Consider the following 20,182-nt stretch of genomic DNA (forward strand, 5'->3'; position numbering starts at 1 on the left):
CTTAGCTCTTCCCTGTTCTCTTCTGGAATGTCCAGGCTGGAGCACCAAACCTTTTGGTAACCATGGCAATGTTCTGAAGAATTATTATGACTGACATTCCTTTTGTCTAAAGAGACATATGATTTATGGGTTCACAGTGGAGCTGGAGTGGGAGTTGGCTAAGTAACTTCAGGAAAATGGAGTAATCAAGTGCCAGTTATCTATTTATTTGCCCCTGGTTTTATTATACTGTAAGCTTCAGAAGGCAATGAGTAGAAAGAGCACTGACCTGGGCTCAAATCTTAGTTTCACTATATTCTAAGAGCCTGACTTTGAATATAGTAATCCCTGTGTTTTTTTACCTTAAAAAAATGGAGATGGTATCTATTTCATGGAGGTATGAGAATTAAATGAGATAATAATGTATGCAAATTTCTTAGCACAGTGTTCAGTATATAATGGAACCTTAGCAAACAGTATTTAAATCTGAAGATGGTACATCCAATGAGTCTTCATTTCAGGCAGTGCTGTGCTAGTTCATATTTACTTTTGAGAACCACTTGCTAAACTTTCAGGAATTTTAAAAAATATGTTTTCATTGATTTCAGAGAGAGGACACAAGTGGGAGAGAGACACAGAAACATCAAGGATGAGAGGGAATCATTGATCAGCTGCCTCCTGCATGTCCCCCACTGGGGATGTAGCCCACAATGCAGGTATGTGCCCTGACCAGGAATCAAACTGTGACCTCTTGGTTCTATAAGCTGTGATGCTCAAGCACTGAGCCACACTGGCCAGCCAAGCAATTTTTTGAGCTGTTTTTTAAACAACCATTATTCTAAAAATTACAATAGAATAAATTACATTAAAAATATAAAAGTAGTAAATACTAAAAACACTTCTCTTACATTTTATTATTTCCTTTGTTCATGAGGTTATTTACAGCTATTGTATCTGAATATTCTCTTCTGTTTTTCTTTTCAGCTTGGGAAGTTTCTATCAGCATTATCTTCAAATTCACTGATTCTTTCCTTGATCAATCTACCAAGTCCATCAAAGGCATTCTTCATTTCTGTTACTGCTTTTGATTTCTAGCACTTTCTTTTGATTCTTATGTTTTCACCTTTTTGCCTACATTACTCATCTGTTCTTGTACATGTGAACTTTTCCCTTTAGAGGCCTTAACATATTAATCCTGGTTATTTTAAATTCCCGGTTTGATAATTCCAAAATTTCTGCCATATATGAGTTTGGTTCTGATACTTGTCTTGCCTCTTTAGACTGTTTTTTCTTTCTGTCTTTTAGCATGCCTTGTAATTTTTTTTGTAGAAAGTCATAATATACTGGGTAAAAGGAACTGAGATTTTATGTTTATCTGGCTGGAAATTAGGTTGTTTTCCGTGTGCTATAGCTATAGGTGCCAGAGGCTAAATTTCCTTGTCTTTGGGTTTCCCTAGTGACTCCTTAAATAGTCTGAGCTTGTAGTTCTTCCAAGTTGTAATGCCCTGTTATTACAGAGGATCCCTACTGATGTGTTGGTAAAATGGTGGGGTGAGAGAGAAGTGTTCTCTAATCCTATTAGGCCTCAGTCTTTCAGTGAGCTTGTGTTCCTGGATTTTGACCTTCACAAATGCTTCTTGTCTTTTTTCTTCCTAGATGAAACAAGCTAGAGGAGGCTGGAGTTGGTTGTTTTCCTTCTCCCACATTGGTTAGGCTCTTAAGTAGTTTTCCTTGAGGATTGATCTTTGTCAAGAAATGAATGCTCTGGCCCTGGCCGGATAGTTCAGTTGGTTAGAGTGTCATCCCAATATGCCAAGGTTGTGGGTTCAATCCCTGATCAGGGCACATACAAGAGTCAACCATTGGGGAGAAAAGAATGAACAACGAATGGATGCTTCTCTTTCTCTCTCCCTTCCCAAAATCAATCAATCAATCAATAAAAAAAGAACTGAATGCTCTGTATTTCAAAATGGTTACTTTCCCTTTCCTTGCCAGAGGATGAGGATAATTTTTTCCAATCTTCATAGTAAGACATATGGGGCTCCTGGAGGTAAAATGCACAAAAATGTGGGGGATCCCTTAAGGCAAGGCCCCAGGAGTTTTTTTAAAAATCTTTCAATATAGTCCAATTTCATTTATCAACAATTGGTTAATTCCCCTTTAAGTATTCCTACCAGTTGCTGGTTCCAGTAGTATTTTTTGCTCCCAGTGAGCCATGATTCTCTGTTCTGCCTGCTGATTCTGCCTGTCTCTCTACTTTTTGTGGTAGAGGTTGTCTGTTACCTCAATTCTTTGATGCATTTAAGATTTATTCATTTTCAGTTCAGCCTTTTTGTTTGGTTGTGAAGTGATGATTTCCAAGCTCTTTACACGTCAGACTGGAAACCAGAAGTCCCTGTCTATTTTATTTGCATGGTGAGTATACTATGTGATTGTGTGTTCCTATCTTACCAATTTCATGATTAGTGATGGAACATTGGTAGCTTGAAATTGGCCATGGTGGGAGATAACACTACAGAAATTGGCAAATGCTATGGACAAAGGTTTAATTTATTGTTTTATTGACTGTAGCACACCAAAAAAATTTTTTGGCCAATCTAACAAAAAAGGTATAATTGATTCATTTACACCAGACGGCTATTGTGTTAGCTGTTGTCATTCTCTTATTTGACAATCTAAGGGAAAAGCAGCCAGTACATGTATTGCATGTTTTCAAGATTCTTGCAACACATCAGTTGAAAATCACTGATCCAAGAGATTAAGTGGAGAACCAAACACAGGTCAGAGAAATAGGCAAGAGGGATCTGGGAGAAATAAATTTGACTTTTAAAAAATAACATACATGACTACATAACTGGAAAAGTGCTTATTCTATTAAAAGAAAAAAAGTCTATGATGAAAGGAGTTTGAAATAATTATTTTTTTGAATGTTATATAACCTGATGTAATTTACATCTTTCTGAACCTCAATTTTTCTGGAGTAAAACAGAGCTAAAGCTTACTAAAGGCAGTATATAGCAGATAGGGCCTGAAATGGAAGGAAATAATTCTGAGAACGAACTAGACTAAACTTACTGCATTGGAACAGCCATATCTAGAAATAAACAAAACTCAAAGTATTATTGTAATCGAGTGAAAACTAGTTCTGCGTGCTACATGACAGCCAATGAGTTACACGCGTTGATGCAAGGAAAGCGACTTTATTCAGAAAGCCAGCAAGCAGAGAAGATAGCAGATGAGTGTTCTAAAGAACCATCTTGAGAAAATACAGAGTTTATACTTCTTTTATGTCAGGGGAAGGGAGGAACAGGAGAGGTGTGAGGTTAGGAGGTGACTGATGATTGCAGACATCTGGACATCAGCAAGGATCCAAAGGGGAACCTTCAAACTCAGTCAGGAGGTTCCTATAAATCATTATTTTTGTACATACTTTCCTTATCTTCTTGGGGAGGTACTTTTGAGCGGGGAGGTTGTTCCAGTAATTTCTTGGATATATGTTAGATTCCTCTAATGATTAGCATATCTACCTGCAGGACTAAGCAGAAGTAGCTAAAATGACATGTCAGGTCGGAGCAAGATGGAGTCAGAAAAACTGAGTACTTTGTTCTATTACATTATAAAAGATAAATGATTCTACTATTACTCACATTTAATCAAGGTAAACTGAGTGTTCCAGAAAAGCAAGACTACAGTTTGCTAAAATGCAAAAATCAATTAGACTTATTTTTTAAAATCTACCGTTATAAGCTGTACATTGTAGGGTAAACTACTTATCTCCCTGACTCTCAGATTCTTTATTGTAGGGTATTGTGAACATTTATTTCACATTTATTGACTACTAGGGCCAGTACTGTATTAGGTAGGTGCTAGGGATACAACCTCCATATCAATATAATCTGACAACTATAACATCTACTGAATGTCTGTCTTTATGTGTCAACTACTATTATGTTTTTAACTCATTACATCTTCATTTAAAATTCTTCTTACGATCTAAAACGTAGGTATTATTATAATCTACATTTGTATAAGAGGTACAGAGAATTTAAGTATCCTGCCCTGGATCAAAGAGCCATCAAGCATTGGAGCCGGGCTAACTCCTGACAGAGGCCAGGAATTTACAAATTTTTGCATGCGCAGGGTGGTGGTAAAGCTTCCCACACTGAAGGAGCAGTTTTAGTTCACCCTTCGCAAAACAGTAATTAAAATATTACTACCTGTTGGGGTTGTGCCCATTACATTAAATAGTAAATTAAGAGTCAGTATTGTGCCTGGAACGTATTAAGCACTAAATTAATGTTATTAATTTCACTTTATTCCTTTAAGTTGGATCACTGTGGAGAAGCTAGGAATGCATTCAAGGCTTTAGCTTCTCAAATGAGAAATTTACATTATCAATAATGTGAGAGCTTCTAGTGGCTTCACGTTACGATATACGATAGGGCCACTACGATTACTTTTTTACAGTTTCTGTCAGTCTCACCTATTTTCTCTGTCAAGTTCTCCATCTGCCCCATTTTATATCGCCATCTCCGGCCACAAACGAAATTCTCCAAGAAGCCGCCGAGCGGCGCGTGGGCGGGCGCCTAATCCCGCCACAAACATTGCCTCACCCTCTCGCGCAGGGCGCGAATGCTCAGCCTAATTGTCGCGAGAGGGGACGTGGTTTTGAACGGAAACTTTTAACCTCACCCTACCTCCAAGAGTCACATGACGGGCACTCGCGTCCCCAACCCAAGGTCTTTCCTGCTCGCCTATTGGCTGTTTTCTTGGCTACTGGCTGTCGCGTGGTCCATTACGGAAGTAGACCCTTCAACTATCCTCCTCAGCGGAAGCGTGTCACAACCTACCCGGCCACCCTTAGCGGAAGTTCGTCACGGCGCAGTTGCCTCCGCACAGCGGATGTGTGTCGCCGCTTAAGTGACGCTGGGAAGCGCTTGCAGCCTTCGCCGCTGCCTTCTGGTTGAAGCACTATGGAGGAAGAGAGAAAGAACAACAAACGGTGGTATTTTACTCGCGAACAGCTGGAAAATAGCCCATCCCGTCGCTTTGGGCTGGACCCAGATAAAGAACTTTCTTATCGTCAGCAGGCGGCCAATCTGCTCCAGGACATGGGGCAACGTCTTTACGTGTATCCTTGCGGCCTAGGCCTTCGGCCTTGGAATCAGTCACGCCTTGCTCTCGCGTCCAGGCCCCAGGCTCTCTAAGGGACGGAAGTGGGGAAGAGGGTGGGCAGGGGCTGGATGTCGGGTGGGAGAGACTGCGGTGGGGCAGGCTAAAAGTTCAGTGTTCGCGCGGGGTGAGGCAGAATAATTTCCCGCTCGCTCACCGGTGCCACCAACCTTGCCGGGAATTGGTATGCTTCCCGGCTTGATGTTTTAACCGGTCGTTCTTAGGGCATTTTCAGTATGTTATGATCGTCTGTTCTGGTGACTTTGAGATTATGCTTTTCTGCTATGCCCTACTTCCTGGTGGAGGTTTTAGCGTTGATGACTGCGTCTTGAATTTAGTGTGTATGGAGAATTTTGAGAAATTCATTACCTGAGGGTCTTATAAAGGGTGGCCTAGAATTAATGCCCAGCTTTGGTTCAAAGTTCCTTCTTCCCAGTTATTATCTGTCTAAGAAAGCTGTCAAATTCTTGGTGTTCTCTGTAAAATGGGGTGATACTTCTTGCATTTAATTTCAATGGACCACACAATACTTGACACTCAAGTTCAATTAGCTACTGTTAGAGTTTCATAGAATTTCAGAGGAAGGGAATACCAGTTTAGATTTGTAGGGATGTAGACCTAATGATCTAACGGTTTAAAAAAACATTGAAAAATATTGGGTTTTGGAAGCATTTTTCTGAGTCTTGTTGAGATCTTACTTCCCGGCATATCCTCTGTTTGGCTCAAATTCTTATAAAAATTCTCTACAGATTAAAAAACAAGGTTTTAAGATACTCAGTGCTGATGTGTATTTGTTTTTCTCATATTTCAAAGATGAGGTAATATAGTGATTTTTTTTTCTCCTCCAAGCATTTTTTGGCTTTTCATTTCATGTTTATTATCAGTACTTCAATACAAAACATTTAATCATAATTAGTGACATGTGGTTAACAGTTTTTTCAAACATCAAGTACCAGTATTTTTTGGTAATTATCAATTTTCCTGAAACAAATTAACCAAAATAACACAGTTTTAGTAGATGCAGATACCATCAGCATAATTCACACAAATTACAAAAATGGCTATACTTAAAAATTGTACACATTATTTCACCATTTCATAAAACTTTCTAAACTTCTACAAACTTTCCCAGTGTAGAGAGATTCCTCAAAAACATCATAACATTAACTATCAAATACTCTTTGGAAATAGAGAATTATTTTTCAAATTTTTACTTTAAGATATCCCCTCTCCCTGATTTAATACAGTTTATTTTTCAAAATACCAGCTGGTGGGACCTTTTGTTCATGCATCTTCAACAACTGAGGCGTCCCCAACTTTGGTGTTTCTGGTGTAAATTACTTGAGCTCTGTGCTTTGAAACTAGTTTAATAAGTCCTTTACTAAGGAGCTCCTGAAAGGCTGCCCTGGCCAGGGAACTGTGGATCTTCAGTGTATCAGGGGAAACAGTTGGGGTTATAAGCTTATAGTTGGGAACTTCCTTACAGAGTTTGTTATAATGTTGCTTTGTCAGACTAGACTAGGTTATTGAACTTGTCCTGAACTTTGCCTTTGGACCCGTCTAATTTTGGCCTTGCCCCCAGATTTTTTCATTGGGTCTTTGTCTTTCTTGGCTGACTTTCCTGTATCTTTATTGTTGACCTTGGGTGGCATAGCAAAATTTGAAGATGAGCTGCTACAAGGCTGCTAAGATGTCAGACAAAAAGGAAGATTTTGTTTTTAATGTTAAAAATATAGTGAGGAGTGTGTAGAGAGAGGTGGAGAAAAAGGAGCTTCCAGTTGATGGACTCCACATGTTTGAAAATAATTCAGTAATGTAGAGGAAAAACTTGCAGAGCAAGAATATATTATAAATAAAAATCTTTCAGCAAGGTGAACAAATGAACAGTTCTTGCATCAATTTCATCCAGAGGAAAGAGGTCTTCTTGAAGAATGCTTATTTACAGAATCTTTTCGTAAGTTAGAGTTGGCCCCCTCCAATGATTTGTCTTTTATTAGAACAATATCATCAGAGCCCACGTGCTTTTCTAAAAGCGCATCCACTCGCTCACCTAGATAATCCATTTTTCAGAATGTATTCAACATTGGCTACCTATCTGCCTTAATTGTCCCTGGGAGTCTCTCACACAAATTATATTGCTATTGTCTTTTAATTGATTGAAATATTCTGAATTCTTCAAGACATCATTATATTCGTTAAATACATGAATTCTCTTTTAAATCCTTTGAGTAACCCATTGTCATTAAAAACCATGAAGTTGGACACTACTTTCACATTTGGATAATAAATACCAACTTGATGGATAATCTCTAGAACATACTGATACCAGCCAAAAATATGAACACAGGTATACTATGTTGGAGCTTATCAGAGAAATTTTGATGTTCCTTGAGCATAACATCAGTCACAGTTTCTTTAGGTTTTGATGAAACCTGTTCCATAAACAAAACATGCATTTAGTTTACCATTCTATAACATAAGGGTACTACTCTTCTATGGTAAGAACAGGATCAATTTTTCTTTTTATTTTAAATATATTTTTATTGATTTCAGAGAGGAAGGGAGAGGGAAAGAGAGAGAGAGAGAGAAACATCAATGATGAGAGAGAATCATTGATTGAATGCCTCCTGCACGCCCCACACTGGAGATTGAGCCTGCAACCCTGGCATGTGCCCTGACTGGGAATTGAACCTTGACCTCCTGGTTCATAGGTCAATGCTCAACCATTGAGCCAAGCAGGCTGGGCAGAACAGGATCAATAGCATAATATTTTCTCTAGTTACAGTAACTTTTGACATTCACCTGAAACCAGCTAACACTTGTCAATGACATTGTGATTTATTTAACATCTTTCTCCATATGTAAGAAAACTTAGTGTCAAATCAAAGTCTGTTAATCTGAAAATTGATAGCTCCTCTTTTGATAAGGCCATAGATAATTTCTTCACTCTTGTAGGGGTCTCCATGTGAACTGAACTTTTCAGGAATTCTGGCATCATTTTCACATGTGTAGCAGAATCTTAGTCATTTCTTGGTTACCCAATCTCCCTTAGGGCATTCTTGAGTTTTTCTGTCCTTGAATTCGTCTAGAACAATAGCATAGGTAAGCAATATCCAGAGATGCAGGGCTTGGATATAGGCATCTTGATCTTTGTCATCTGCCCTGTCTTCCTCTTGAAGGTGAACATGTACTGGGTCAGCACCAACCCTGCCACCACGGTGCAAATGCAGGTGCAAGCTACCAGGGTGCACCTTTGCTATGGCCACCTGGTCCATGGATGGGGCCTTGTGCACGGATGGGCCCAAAAAGAACAGGTCAATTCTAGCATTTTTGTCAGAAAATATACTCATTTGCAGCAGAAAAGGCTAAAATAGTTGTAAAGTTCTTTTCATTCTGAAAGTGCAAAATTGTCCTTGGGTACACCTTCCATTTAAATGTGTTGCTGAATGTATGATGTTTATGTTTTAAGTGCTCACTTCTAAAGAGGTGTTCTCTTTCTTGCCAATATCCAGTGTGTTTTTAAGTAACCAGTCAGTGTACTGAGTTAATCATTTTGTTTGAAATTCTGTTTCATTGCATTCTAGCCCTTTCCTTTTTATATGTGTGTTGTTACTAAGATTGTTGCCATTATGAGATGGCCTCATTCTGTATACCCCACATTGTCTTCTGAGGTCTTTAGAAATAAGGTATTTAACATATTTTGTCAGTGATTGAATATAAAATCATTCCACACTGTTTTTGGATATAGGCATCTTGATCTTTGTCATCTGCCCTGTCTTCCTCTTGAAGGTGAATATGTACTGGGATCACCATATGAGAAGGCTTGGTTGCCAGAGAGGTAGAACTGAAAAGTTAAGTTTAGAAGTTGAGACATATCTCTAGGGCCAGGTCAGGGAGGGCATTGTAAGTCATTCAAGGAGAGATCCTGAGCTAATGAATCACCATTGCAGGATTTTCAGGCAAGTGATGGGTTTAGGACTTGGATAATTTTGTTTATGTTCCTTCTTGATTCACACATGCTAAGAAGCTTACTTGTTTATTTAGTAAATTTGTAGTGAATAACCGTTATGTCTAAGGTATGCGAAATGTCAATTGGTAGTTAATTTGATGGAGAGGTAAATATGATTTTCATTTGGGAGCATCTGCTGTGCTCAGCTTGCGTGGTCATTTTGGGAGGATATAGAGGTTGTGTTTTTGGGAATTGTACTGCCTGCCTGGTTTGGGGCCTTAACTTGAATATTTAAGCTCACAATTGACTATCAACACTGCTATAGTATATATGCATCGATTCTACATGATTCAGTCCTTCACACAGTTCCATCGATATGTAAGTATCTTTCATATGGTTTAATCCTTTTATGATTAATTCCAACTTCATTTTTCTTTTGTGGTTGATCTTTGTTGCTGAACTGGGATTTGGAGTTTAGAATTTAGGGTTGGTCACTTTCATTATGTGCCATACTACTGTTCTAAATCCAGCCTTTCAATTTTCCTTTGAAGTGTCTAGTCTAGTTAGTAGGTTCAGTGCATCCTTAAGAGTAGGTGGAATCTTTAGTAAAGAAATAGGTTATTGAACACTTAACATTTGGGTTGGGAGAATATAATTAAAGGGAAACTGCTTAATTTTAAGTGTAATTTTTAAAAAATATGTTTATTGATTTGAGAGAGAGAGAGATTAAGGGAGAGGGAAAGAGAGAGAAACATCCATTTGCTGGCTCCCGCACACCCCCTACTCGGGATCGAGCCCGCAACCAGGACATGTGTCTTGATGGGGAATTGAACCGGTGACCTCTCGGTGCAGGGACGGTGCTCAACCAACTGAGCCATATGGCCAGGGCTGTAATTTTTGAAGTGGTAAATAATAAGGTCATAGGAAAACAAATGAATATAAGCTATTTAGATTTGTTTAAAGCCTTTGATAAAATTTCAGTCAATGACAGGTTGGAGGAGGAAGGTAGAGGTATATTATGTGATGACTGAGGATGACTTTTAAGACAGGAAAAAGAAAATAATAGTAATAAAGCAATTTTTCTTTTCTGGACAGAATTGTAAATAGTGCTGTTTTCAGTTTTGCTACCTGAAATGGCCCTATTTAGCATTATTTATAAGTGACTTGAAAGCGAGTTCATAGTGATATCTCAGCTGTAGGTAAAACTATACTTGTTTAATAAACTCACAGGTAATAGGGCTAAACTTGATGAACACATTTGGATTTGTGAGTTAAATATTTCTTTTTTCTTTTTTAAGATTGTTTTGAGGAAAAGTGTTTCAGACTTAGAATGATGGATTTTGAAGTTTTTTTCCCTAATGCCATAGGAAGAGGCTCTGTGAAGCTAGATATTGTTCTTGTAATGTAAGATATTGGTGGATCAGTATTGGGAGTAATTGCAAGGGAAACCTTTTGGATTTGTCGATAAAGTATTCGAAATTTTTGTTGATTATCCAATCAGCTTGGCTTTCTCCTACTCTTACCCTCCTTACCTCCAGCTATGCTCTATCTCTGATGGCAAGGAGCAGACCCTTATTAAGGGAGAGAGAAGCTGCTGTTTTTTTGTTAATTTTCACCTGAGGATATTTTTCTCATTGATTTTTTTTTTTTTTTTAAGAAAGTGGAAGGGAGGGGGAGAGACAGAGAGAAACATCTATGTGAGAGAGATACATTGATTGGTTGCCTCCCACATGTGCCCCTACCGGGGCCAGGATCGAGCCTACAACCAAGGTACATGCCCTTGACTGGAATGGAACCCTAGACCCCTCAGTCTGCGGGTCGACACTCTAACCTCTGAGCAGAATTGGCTAGGGTGTGAGAGAGAAGTATTTAATGAGGGTATCTGAGAGCTCTAGAATAGAAGGTAATGGATAAAGAACAAAATTTGAAGAGGAAGTCCATAGCTGTTTCTTCAGTTCTGAAAGTTTTCTGCATTTCTTCCCTTTTGTTATGGTAAAGATTTTTTTCTTCTAACATTTATTGAGATATAATTCTCATACCACACAGTCCACCCATTTACAGTACACAATTTGATGATTTTTGGTATATTCACAGATGAAGGCAGTCATCACTGCAATCAATTTTAGAACATTTCATCACTTCAAAAGGAAACCCTGTGCCCCTTATGTCTCACCCTACCATTCTCCCATCTCACTAGCTATAGGCTACCATTAATCTACTCTCCATGTTTATTGATTTCCCAGTTCTGGACATTTCATATAAATAAAATTATTCACTGTCACCTTTTTGTCTGGCTTCCATTATGTCAACCAGTGGTCTTTGGTGCCAATTCATTGCCAACAGGAATCCCCACTAGGGGTGCGGCGAAGAAGGAAACTATTCAGTACTATTATGGTAAAGATTTGAAAACCAGGGTGAAATAAATCTTAAATCAATTTGTTACTAAATTATCTTTCCTTATTTCCTATGTATTAAGCTTAGGAAGGACAGAGACTCACTTTTCTGTGTATCCTCCAAAGAACCTTCAGTAAACTTGTTGAATGAATGAATGGTAATAATCTGGTATAGAGAGATTCTTTGTGATGTTGTGACCTTTTTCAAATCCAGTGACTTTTAATTTAGGATTGTTGATCATCTAGAGAACTGATTTGGGGCACGTTTTAGAATTAACATAAAAAATATTTCACCTTTAGTATGCTAATTTGAAGATTTTGACTGTGATAAATCCAAATTCAGATTTGAGGGAACTCAATACATTGTTGTGGCATTGATATGTTACATGTCCTATCAAGCTTCCATGCATTTTTTTAAAATATATTTTTATTGATTTTAGAGAGGGAGGGAGAGGGAGAGAGAGATAGAAACATCAGTAATGAGAGAATCATTGGTTGTCTGCCTCCAGCATGCCCCACACTGGAGATCAAGCCCTGCAACCTGGGCATGTGCCCTGCCTGGGAATTGAACCATGATCTTCTGGTTCATAGGTCGATGCTCAACCACTGAGCTACGCCGGGCAGGCGTGTTTCTTTTTTTATTATTACAAAGGTAATAAATGCTTATAGTAAAAATGAAAACAATACAAATATGTATAATGTAGAAATCTAATCCCACCTTACAGAGGTAACCATTGATAAATGTTTAGTCATATGGTGTCCTAGACATTTTTCTGTACATATACTAACATTTATGTATTATAAAAATCACTTCTTACTATACTAATCTTACACAACTTGCCTTTATCACTTACCAGTATAAATTGGACATCTTTTCATATTGGTTTCTCATTATTTTAAATGACCACATAGTATTTCTTTGTGTGTGTGTTTTAATTTTATTTATTGTCTAAAGTTTTGCATATGTCTCCTTTTCCCCCGATTGACACTCCCCCCCCAGTTTCTTTGTGTTTTGGCTATAATTTATTTCACCAGCTCCCTATTGGTGGGTATTTGGGTGGTTTGTAATTTATTGTATTATAAATAACGTTAGATAAGATAGTCTGGCACAGATATAATGCATTTATGTGACTATTTTAATATAAATTCCTTTAGGTGGAATTGCTGTGCCAAAGCATGCATTTAAAAATGTTATGTTGTGTCAATTTGTCCTACTGAAAGATTACATCAATATACATTGTTTCCAGCACTGTAGGAGAGGGTCCTTTTCACTACATCCTTACCAACAACAAATATTTGTTACTTCAGGAAATACTAAGTTCTAACTACTTGTCAAGCAGTGGGGATACAGTGTTGAACAAGATACAGGAAGTCCTAAATTTTTTTTTTTTTAAATTTACATTTCTTCAATTAGTGAGGTTGAGCTGCTTATGACTATTGGCTATTATTCTTCTCAGGAAATTGAAGAATAAACTTAAAAATTGATTGTCTATTCATTTTATTTTGATTTTTTTATTTATATGAGCACTTTTATACATTAGATGTATGTCACATGTTGTGAATACTTTTCTCATTTAGTTGTATCTCTCCACTGACAATGTTTTGGAGCCTAGAACTCTTGTCTTTCTTTCTTATTTATTTATTTATTTATTTATTTATTTATTTATTTACTTATTTATTTATTTATTTATAATGAGCTATAACATACAGTAAAGCACAAATAGCTGATGTCCAACTCAATTACTTTTTGCATTATTATATACTAGAGCAGGCGTCCTCAAACTGCGGCCCGCGGGCCACATGCGGCCCGCCAAAAACATTTATCCGGCCTGCTGGGTGCTGCTGCCTGTCCTGCTTAGCAGCCAACTCGTCCCAGGCCCGCAGTGCACATAGGAATTTGTTCATAGTTTTTTTTTTAAACTATAGTTAGGCCCTCCAACGGTCTGAGGGACAGTGAACTGGCCCCCTATTTAAAAAGTTTGAGGACCCCTGTACTAGAGGCCCGTTGCATGAAGATTTGTGCAATAGGCCTTCCTTCACCTGGCTGCCGGCACTGGTTTTCCTCCAGTACCCAGGACCCAGGCCTTGCTCTAGGTGCCGCCTTCCGCCTTTGCTCCGGCCGGAGTCTGCAGGCTTCTCGCTGACTCCGGCCGGAGTCTTCACTTCGCTCCGGCCGGAGCACCGCTCCTGTAGCTCCCTCTACTCCCTGCCCTCCCTCTCATAGCAGGTGTCCTGCCCCGCCTGGCCGCCACCATCTTTGTCCTGCTAATTTGCATATCCCCTCCTGATTGGCTTGTGGGTGTCATGGGGGTACGGTCAATTTACATATTTCTCTTTTATTAGTGTAGATATGTAACCACCATTCAGATCAAGATACAGTATATTTCCAATGAAGGTAGAGAACTTGCCTTTTGATTGAAATAAATTTTATATCTTTACTGAATATGATTAAATTACTTAATTATTATTATTTTTTACTTAAATTCTGGCATAGCATTTGCTCTCTTTTTGAGAAGAAATTCAACCTCATTACCTGATTTTCTATATGTATAGTTTTATTGCTTTTTTAAAAAAAATATATTTTATTGATTTTTTACAGAGAGGAAGGGAGAGAGATAGTTAGAAACATTGATGAGAGAGAAACAATCAGCTGCCTCCTGCACACCTCCCACTGGAGATGTGCCCGCAACCAAGGCACATGCCCTTGACTGGAATCAAACCTGGGACCTTTCAGTTCGCAGGCCGACGCTCTATCCACTAAGCCAAACCAGTTAGGGCTATATGTATAGTTTTAAATGTTTTCAAGTGGGGGAATATAAAAATAGTAATGAGGAACTTGTGTATGTGTGTGTTTATGCTGTATTTTATTTATTTATTTAATATATTTTTATTAATTTTAGAGAGGAAGGAAGAGAGGGAGATAGAAACATTAATGATGAAAGAGATTCACTGATTGGCTGCCTCATTTACACCCCCCACTGGGGATTCGTGCCCACAACCCAGACATGTGCACTTGACCAGAATCGAACCTGGGATCCTTCAGTCTGCAGGCTGACTCTATATCCACTGAGCCAAACCAGCTACGGCTAAGCTGTATTTAAATATTTAAAAGTACAGGTGTTTTATTTTAATTAGGTACATTTTACTCTCATTAGTTGATTCTTAATAGGTTAGGAAAATGGACTTTGGAGTCAGACATGTCTAGATTTGGATCCTTTGTGTACTGTTTTGGCAAGTTACCTTAAGCCTCAGTTTTCTCATCTATTTGGAGTCAATAATAGTGCCTACCTCATAGAGTAGTTAATAGGATTTAAATGATTCATTTACAGAGGTGTCTGCACATAGCAAAAAAATATTAGCTGGCATTATTATTCTTTTAAAATGAAGAAAAATCTTATAAGAATTCCTCTGAGGCTCTGCGGGTGTGGCTCAGTGGATTAAGCGTCATCCTGCAAACTGAAGGATCCCAGGGTTTCGGGCTTTATCTCCAGTAGCAGGTATCAGGAGACACAGCCAATCGGTGTTTCTCATCGATCTTTATTCTTTAAATATATTTGTATTGATTTCAGAGAGGGAGGGAGAAAGAGAGAGATAGAAACATCAATGATGAGAGAGACTCATTGATCGGCTGCCTCCTGCAAGTCCCACACTAGGGATCGAGTCCAAAACCTGGGCAAGTGACCAGACCTGGGATCGAACTCATGACCTTTTGGTTCATAGATTGACGCTCAACCGCTGAGCCATGCCAGCTAGGCTCTCATTGATGTTTCTATCTCTCTCTTCCTTCCTTTCTAAAATCATATTTTAAAAAAATTTCTTTGAGAAACTGCCTTTGATGGGAAAATGTTTCAGTAAGCCAGCTTGGTAAGTGATTAGATTAAAATTTAACTTATGCAGGCTTTTACTGACTGAGGTACTATCTTGCCTTGTTAGACATGGTTTGTATACCATATTTAGTTACCTCCTTTCAAATACATTTTTAGCCCCTTGAAGGCAAATTTGGAGGCTTAAAAATCTTAGTGTTGTCTCTGAGTTGTCCTTTTCCTTTTCCCACTCTGTCTAATCAATTTTAAAGTTCTTTTAATTTTTATACTGTTAACTGATTTTTCTCTCCTTATAAATGTATATCACCGTCATAAAATTAAAAGAAGACAGAATAAAAGAGAAAATGATGATTTTGCTATAACATACTGTTCAGAGATAATCCTGGTAACATTTTAGAGTATATCTCATTAGAATTTTTTTTCTCTACATGAAAATACATACATATATTTAGTGAAGCTCTATTAGTTTTTCAAGTGATACCTGTATTTCTTTTTCTCCTATATTTCTACTGCTAGTGTCTACTCTAAATTTTATTTCTAATGCCTGGATTATTCAATATTTTAAAAATATATTTTATTGTTTTTTTTTACAGAGAGGAAGGGAGAGGGAGAGAGAGAAACATTGATGAGAGAGAAACATCAATCAGCTGCCTCCTGCACACCCCCTACTGGGGATGTGCCCACAACCAAGGTACATGCCCTTGACCGGAATCAAGCCTGGGACCCGGTTAGGGCTCAATATTGTTCTTTTTTTTTTTTTTAATTTCTTTATTGATTAAGGTGTGACATATGTATCCTTATTCCCCATTACCCCCCATCCCCCCTCAATATTGTTCTTTTAAAAAAATAACTTAAAATATATCCTATCCTTTCCTTCTTTTAGTTCCATATACCACTAGACTAATTTTTCTAAACATTCATTTAACTCTGCATATTTTTCTAAAATCTTTAGTGTCACTCTTGTTAAACACCTTTCTTTTGTGTCCCACAAATTCAAGATTGGAAAAACTCAACAATCTTTTTGGATCACAGTGATGAAAGTAGAAGTCAACTACAATAAAAAACTCAAAAAACATTCAAGCAGCATGTTATTAAACAACTAGAAGCCTGATGTATGAAGATTCGTGCTAGACTGGGCCTTCCTTTCCCTGGCTGCCGGCACCGCCTTTCCACTCTGGCCCAGACCCTGAGCCGCCTCTTTCTGCTCCGGCCCCGCCTTCCCACGCTACCCAGAGGCCCTGAGAGACCAGGGGTGGGGCAGAACGCCTGGAAAAAGAGGAAGACGCAAGGCTCCCGGTTGCTTGGTGCCTGTGTATGCAAATTCCATCTTTGTTGGGTTAATTTGCATATCACTCCTGATTGGCTGGTGGGCGTAGCGGAAGTACGGTCAATTTACATGTTTGTCTATTATTAGGTAAGATGAATGGATTACCAATGAGATCAAGAAAGCAATAAAAAAACTTCCTGGAAAAAAATGAAAATGAACACACAACAACTCCAAGTCTATGGGTCACAGAAAGCAGTTCTGAGATGGAAGTTCATAGCATTACAGACCTATCTCAAGAAACAAGAAAATGTTCAAATAAGCAATCTAATCCTACCACTACAAGAATTAGAAAGAGAACAAGAAAAGCTCACAGTAAGAAGGAAAGAAGGAAGAAAATAAAGGATAGCATAAATAAATGACATAAAGACTTTAATAATTCAACAGATCAATGAAACCAAGAACTGGTTCTTTGAAAAGATAAACAAGATTGCTGAACCTTTAGCCAGGTTCATCAAAAAACAAAGAGCACCCAAATAAAATCAGAAATGAAAGAGGTGAAGTAACAGCTGACATCACAGAAATACAGAGGGTTGTAAGAAAATAATATGAACAACTATATGCCAACAAACTGGACAACCTGGGTGAAATGGACAAACTCCAGATGACATGATATACATAGAAAAATCTAAAGACTCTTCCAAGGAACTGCTAGATTTAATAAATGACTTTGACAAAGTAGCAGGATACAAAATTAACATCCAGAAATTGATGGCGTTTTTATATACCAAAAATGAACTCTCAGAGAAACTAAAAAAATCCCATTTACCATTGCAATAACAAAAAATATAAGATACATGGGAATAAACTTAACCAAGGAGGTAAAAGAACTGTATCCATAAAACTATAGGACATAAAGAGGAAGATATAAACAAGTGGAAGCATATACCATGTACATGGATTGGAAGAATTAACATAATTGAACTGTTCATACTACCCGAAGCAATCTCCAGATTCATTGTAATCTCCATTAAAATACCAATGGCACTAACCAGTTTGGCTCAGTGGATAGAGTGTTGGTCTGTGGACTGAAGGGTCCCAGGTTCGATTCCAGTCAAGGGCATGTACCTTGGTTGTGGGCACATCCCCAGTAGGGGGTGTGCAGGAGGCAGCTGATCAATGTTCCTCTCTCATCTGATGTTTCTAACTCTCTATCCCTCCCCCTTCCTCTCTGTAAAAAATCAATAAAATATATTAAAAAAACACACCAATGGTGCCTTGGCCCATGTGGTTCAGTGGTTAGAGTGTTGACCCCGGCACCAAAGGGTTCAATTCCCAATCAAGGGCATGTACGTGGGTTGCAGGTTCAATCCTTGGCCCCAGTTGGGGTGCTTAAAGGAGGCAACCAATTAATATGTCTCTCCCTCCCCCCCTTTCTGAAAATCAATGGAAAAAATATCCTTGGGTGAGGATTAAAAAAAAAAAAAAATCAAATACCAATTGGCATATTTCACAGATCTGGAACAAATATTCCAAAAATTTATATGGAACTAAAAATGACCCCAAATAGCCTCAGCAATCTTGAGAAAGAAGAACAAAGTCAGAGGGATCACAGCATCAGATATCAGACTGTACTATAAAGCCATTGTAATCAAAACACCCTGGCACAAGAACAGGCTTATAGACCAATGGAAGAGACCCCAGAAGTGGATCCACACCATTACGGTCAATTAATATTTGACAAAGGATGCAAGAACATAAAATGGAATAAAGATTGTCTCTTCAGTAAATGGTGTTGGGAAAATTGGACAGGTACATACAAAAATAAATGAAACTAGATCGCCACTTATACCGTACACAAGAATAAACTCAAAATGGATAAAAGACTTAAATGTAAGTCATGAAGTCATATAAATCTTAGAAAACAGGCAATAAAATTTCGACATCTCATATAGCGGTATTTTCGCTGATACATCTCCTAGGGCAGTGGTCAGCAAACTGCGGCTCGTCAGCCACATGCGGCTATTTGGTTCCTTGAGTGTGTGGCTCTTCCACAAAATACCATGTGCGGGAGCGCACGTACAGTGCGATTGAAACTTCGTGGCCCATGTGCAGAAGTCAGTTTTCGGCTCTCAAAAGAAATTTCAATCGTTGTACTGTTGATATTTGGCTCTGTTGACTAATGAGTTTGCCGACCACTGTCCTAGGGCAAGAGAAACAAAAGAAAAAATAAACAAATGGAACTACATCAAAATAAGCTGCACAGCAAAAGAAACTGTCAACCAAATGGAAAGGTGAGCCGCGCCAGCACAGCCAAGGGTTCTGCAAGCCTGAGGGAGGGCCAGTGAAGGATGAAGAAAAAGACAGACAGAATAAGCTGCTTCTAGCACAGGGGTGGGCAAACTTTTTGACTCGAGGGCCACAATGGGTTCTTAAACTGGACCAGAGGGCCGGAACAAAAGCATGGATGGAGTGTTTGTGTGAACTAATATAAAATCAAAGTAAACATCATTACATAAAAGGGTACGGTTTTTTTTTTATTTCAATAGTTTTATTCATTTCAAACATTTTAACAAGAAGAATGTAAACAGCCAAAACCGGTTTGGCTCAGTGGATAGAGCGTCGGCCTGCGGACTTGGGGGTCCCAGGTTCGATTCCGGTCAAGGGCACGTAACTTGGTTGCGGGCACATCCCCAATAGGAGGTGTGCAGGAGGCAGCTGATTGATGTTTCTCTCTCATCGATGTTTCTAACTCTCTATCCCTCTTCCTTCCTCTCTGTAAAAAATCAATAAAATATATTTAAAAAAAAAAAAAAGAAGAATGTAAACACTATTATAATTTGAAACTTCAAAAAATGGAGGAATCATAGCACAATAACATACCTTATATTGAAGATGGCAAAGGCAAAATAAAATTGCCTAACAAAGGAAAGGTACAAAAGCCTTTCAAATTAAACTTAAATATAATAAAATAATTTAAAACAAATAGAAAAGAACAAAATGTGTAAACAGTAAATTAAATATTTTCTTTAGTGCAACTTCCAAATTATGCCCGGGACGTAGATGTAGATGGCAATGTAGACTGGGTTGAAAGGTTTTTGGTCTTTAAAACATCAACTTCAGTGGGAACAGTGTTGTTGGTCTCCTTTTTTAGCTAATGCATCAAAGTCTGGAGTTAGTTTTGTTGTGGCTATTCTCAGGATAGATCTGAGGTGTTCGTCAGTTAAGCTGGATCTGTGAGGGGCTTTGTTGATGTTCATGACGCTAAATGTCTGCTCACAAACATAGGTTGACCCAAACAGCACCAGTATCTTCTGTGCCATCCTCCAGATGTTTGGAAAAGTGGCTTCATTAAGTGAAGCATAAAAGTCTCTTAGTTCAAGAGAGCTGAATTTCTCCTTTAGGACAAAGACTGAAGATCGATGAGTTCCAGTTGCACCTCTTCTGGTGCTGTTTCAGGGTTTTGTGACAAAGGACAGGCCACCAGTTGAAGTGACTGGTCAATTTTTTCAACATCAGAAAACCGACGACACAATTCTGCATGCAGGTCATCCAGTGATTTGCTGTATTTCTTCACGTTTTGGATGGTCTCCTGTGTGGC

The 20,182-nt window shown here is 38.4% G+C and overlaps 1 protein-coding gene and 2 pseudogenes across 3 annotated transcripts in view; 1 reads left to right on the forward strand and 2 right to left on the reverse strand.

The window, feature by feature from the left end:
- The first annotated feature begins 4,872 nt into the window (after nucleotides 1–4,872).
- The window catches only part of CCNT1 (cyclin T1), a 45,697-nt gene continuing 30,387 nt past the window's right edge, over nucleotides 4,873–20,182 (forward strand). Inside the window, exons 1-2 of the mRNA XM_080662480.1 lie at nucleotides 4,873–5,110; nucleotides 9,397–9,478. Of these exons, the coding sequence (XP_080518606.1) occupies nucleotides 4,953–5,110; nucleotides 9,397–9,478 (240 nt within the window). The 5' untranslated portion in view covers nucleotides 4,873–4,952. The remainder of the gene's footprint in view (nucleotides 5,111–9,396; nucleotides 9,479–20,182) is intronic.
- LOC308245350 (small ribosomal subunit protein eS25-like) lies at nucleotides 6,436–6,803 on the reverse strand (annotated as a pseudogene). The gene has a single exon. The product of its transcript is annotated as a small ribosomal subunit protein eS25-like (transcript).
- On the reverse strand, nucleotides 7,053–8,964 carry LOC308243328 (cytosolic 5'-nucleotidase 3A-like; annotated as a pseudogene). The gene is made up of 2 exons: nucleotides 8,885–8,964; nucleotides 7,053–7,670 (listed from the first exon to the last, which is right to left on the reverse strand). The product of its transcript is annotated as a cytosolic 5'-nucleotidase 3A-like (transcript).

Source organism: Plecotus auritus, assembly GCF_963455305.1.
Source record: "Plecotus auritus genome assembly, chromosome: 3".
NCBI lineage: Eukaryota > Metazoa > Chordata > Mammalia > Chiroptera > Vespertilionidae > Plecotus > Plecotus auritus.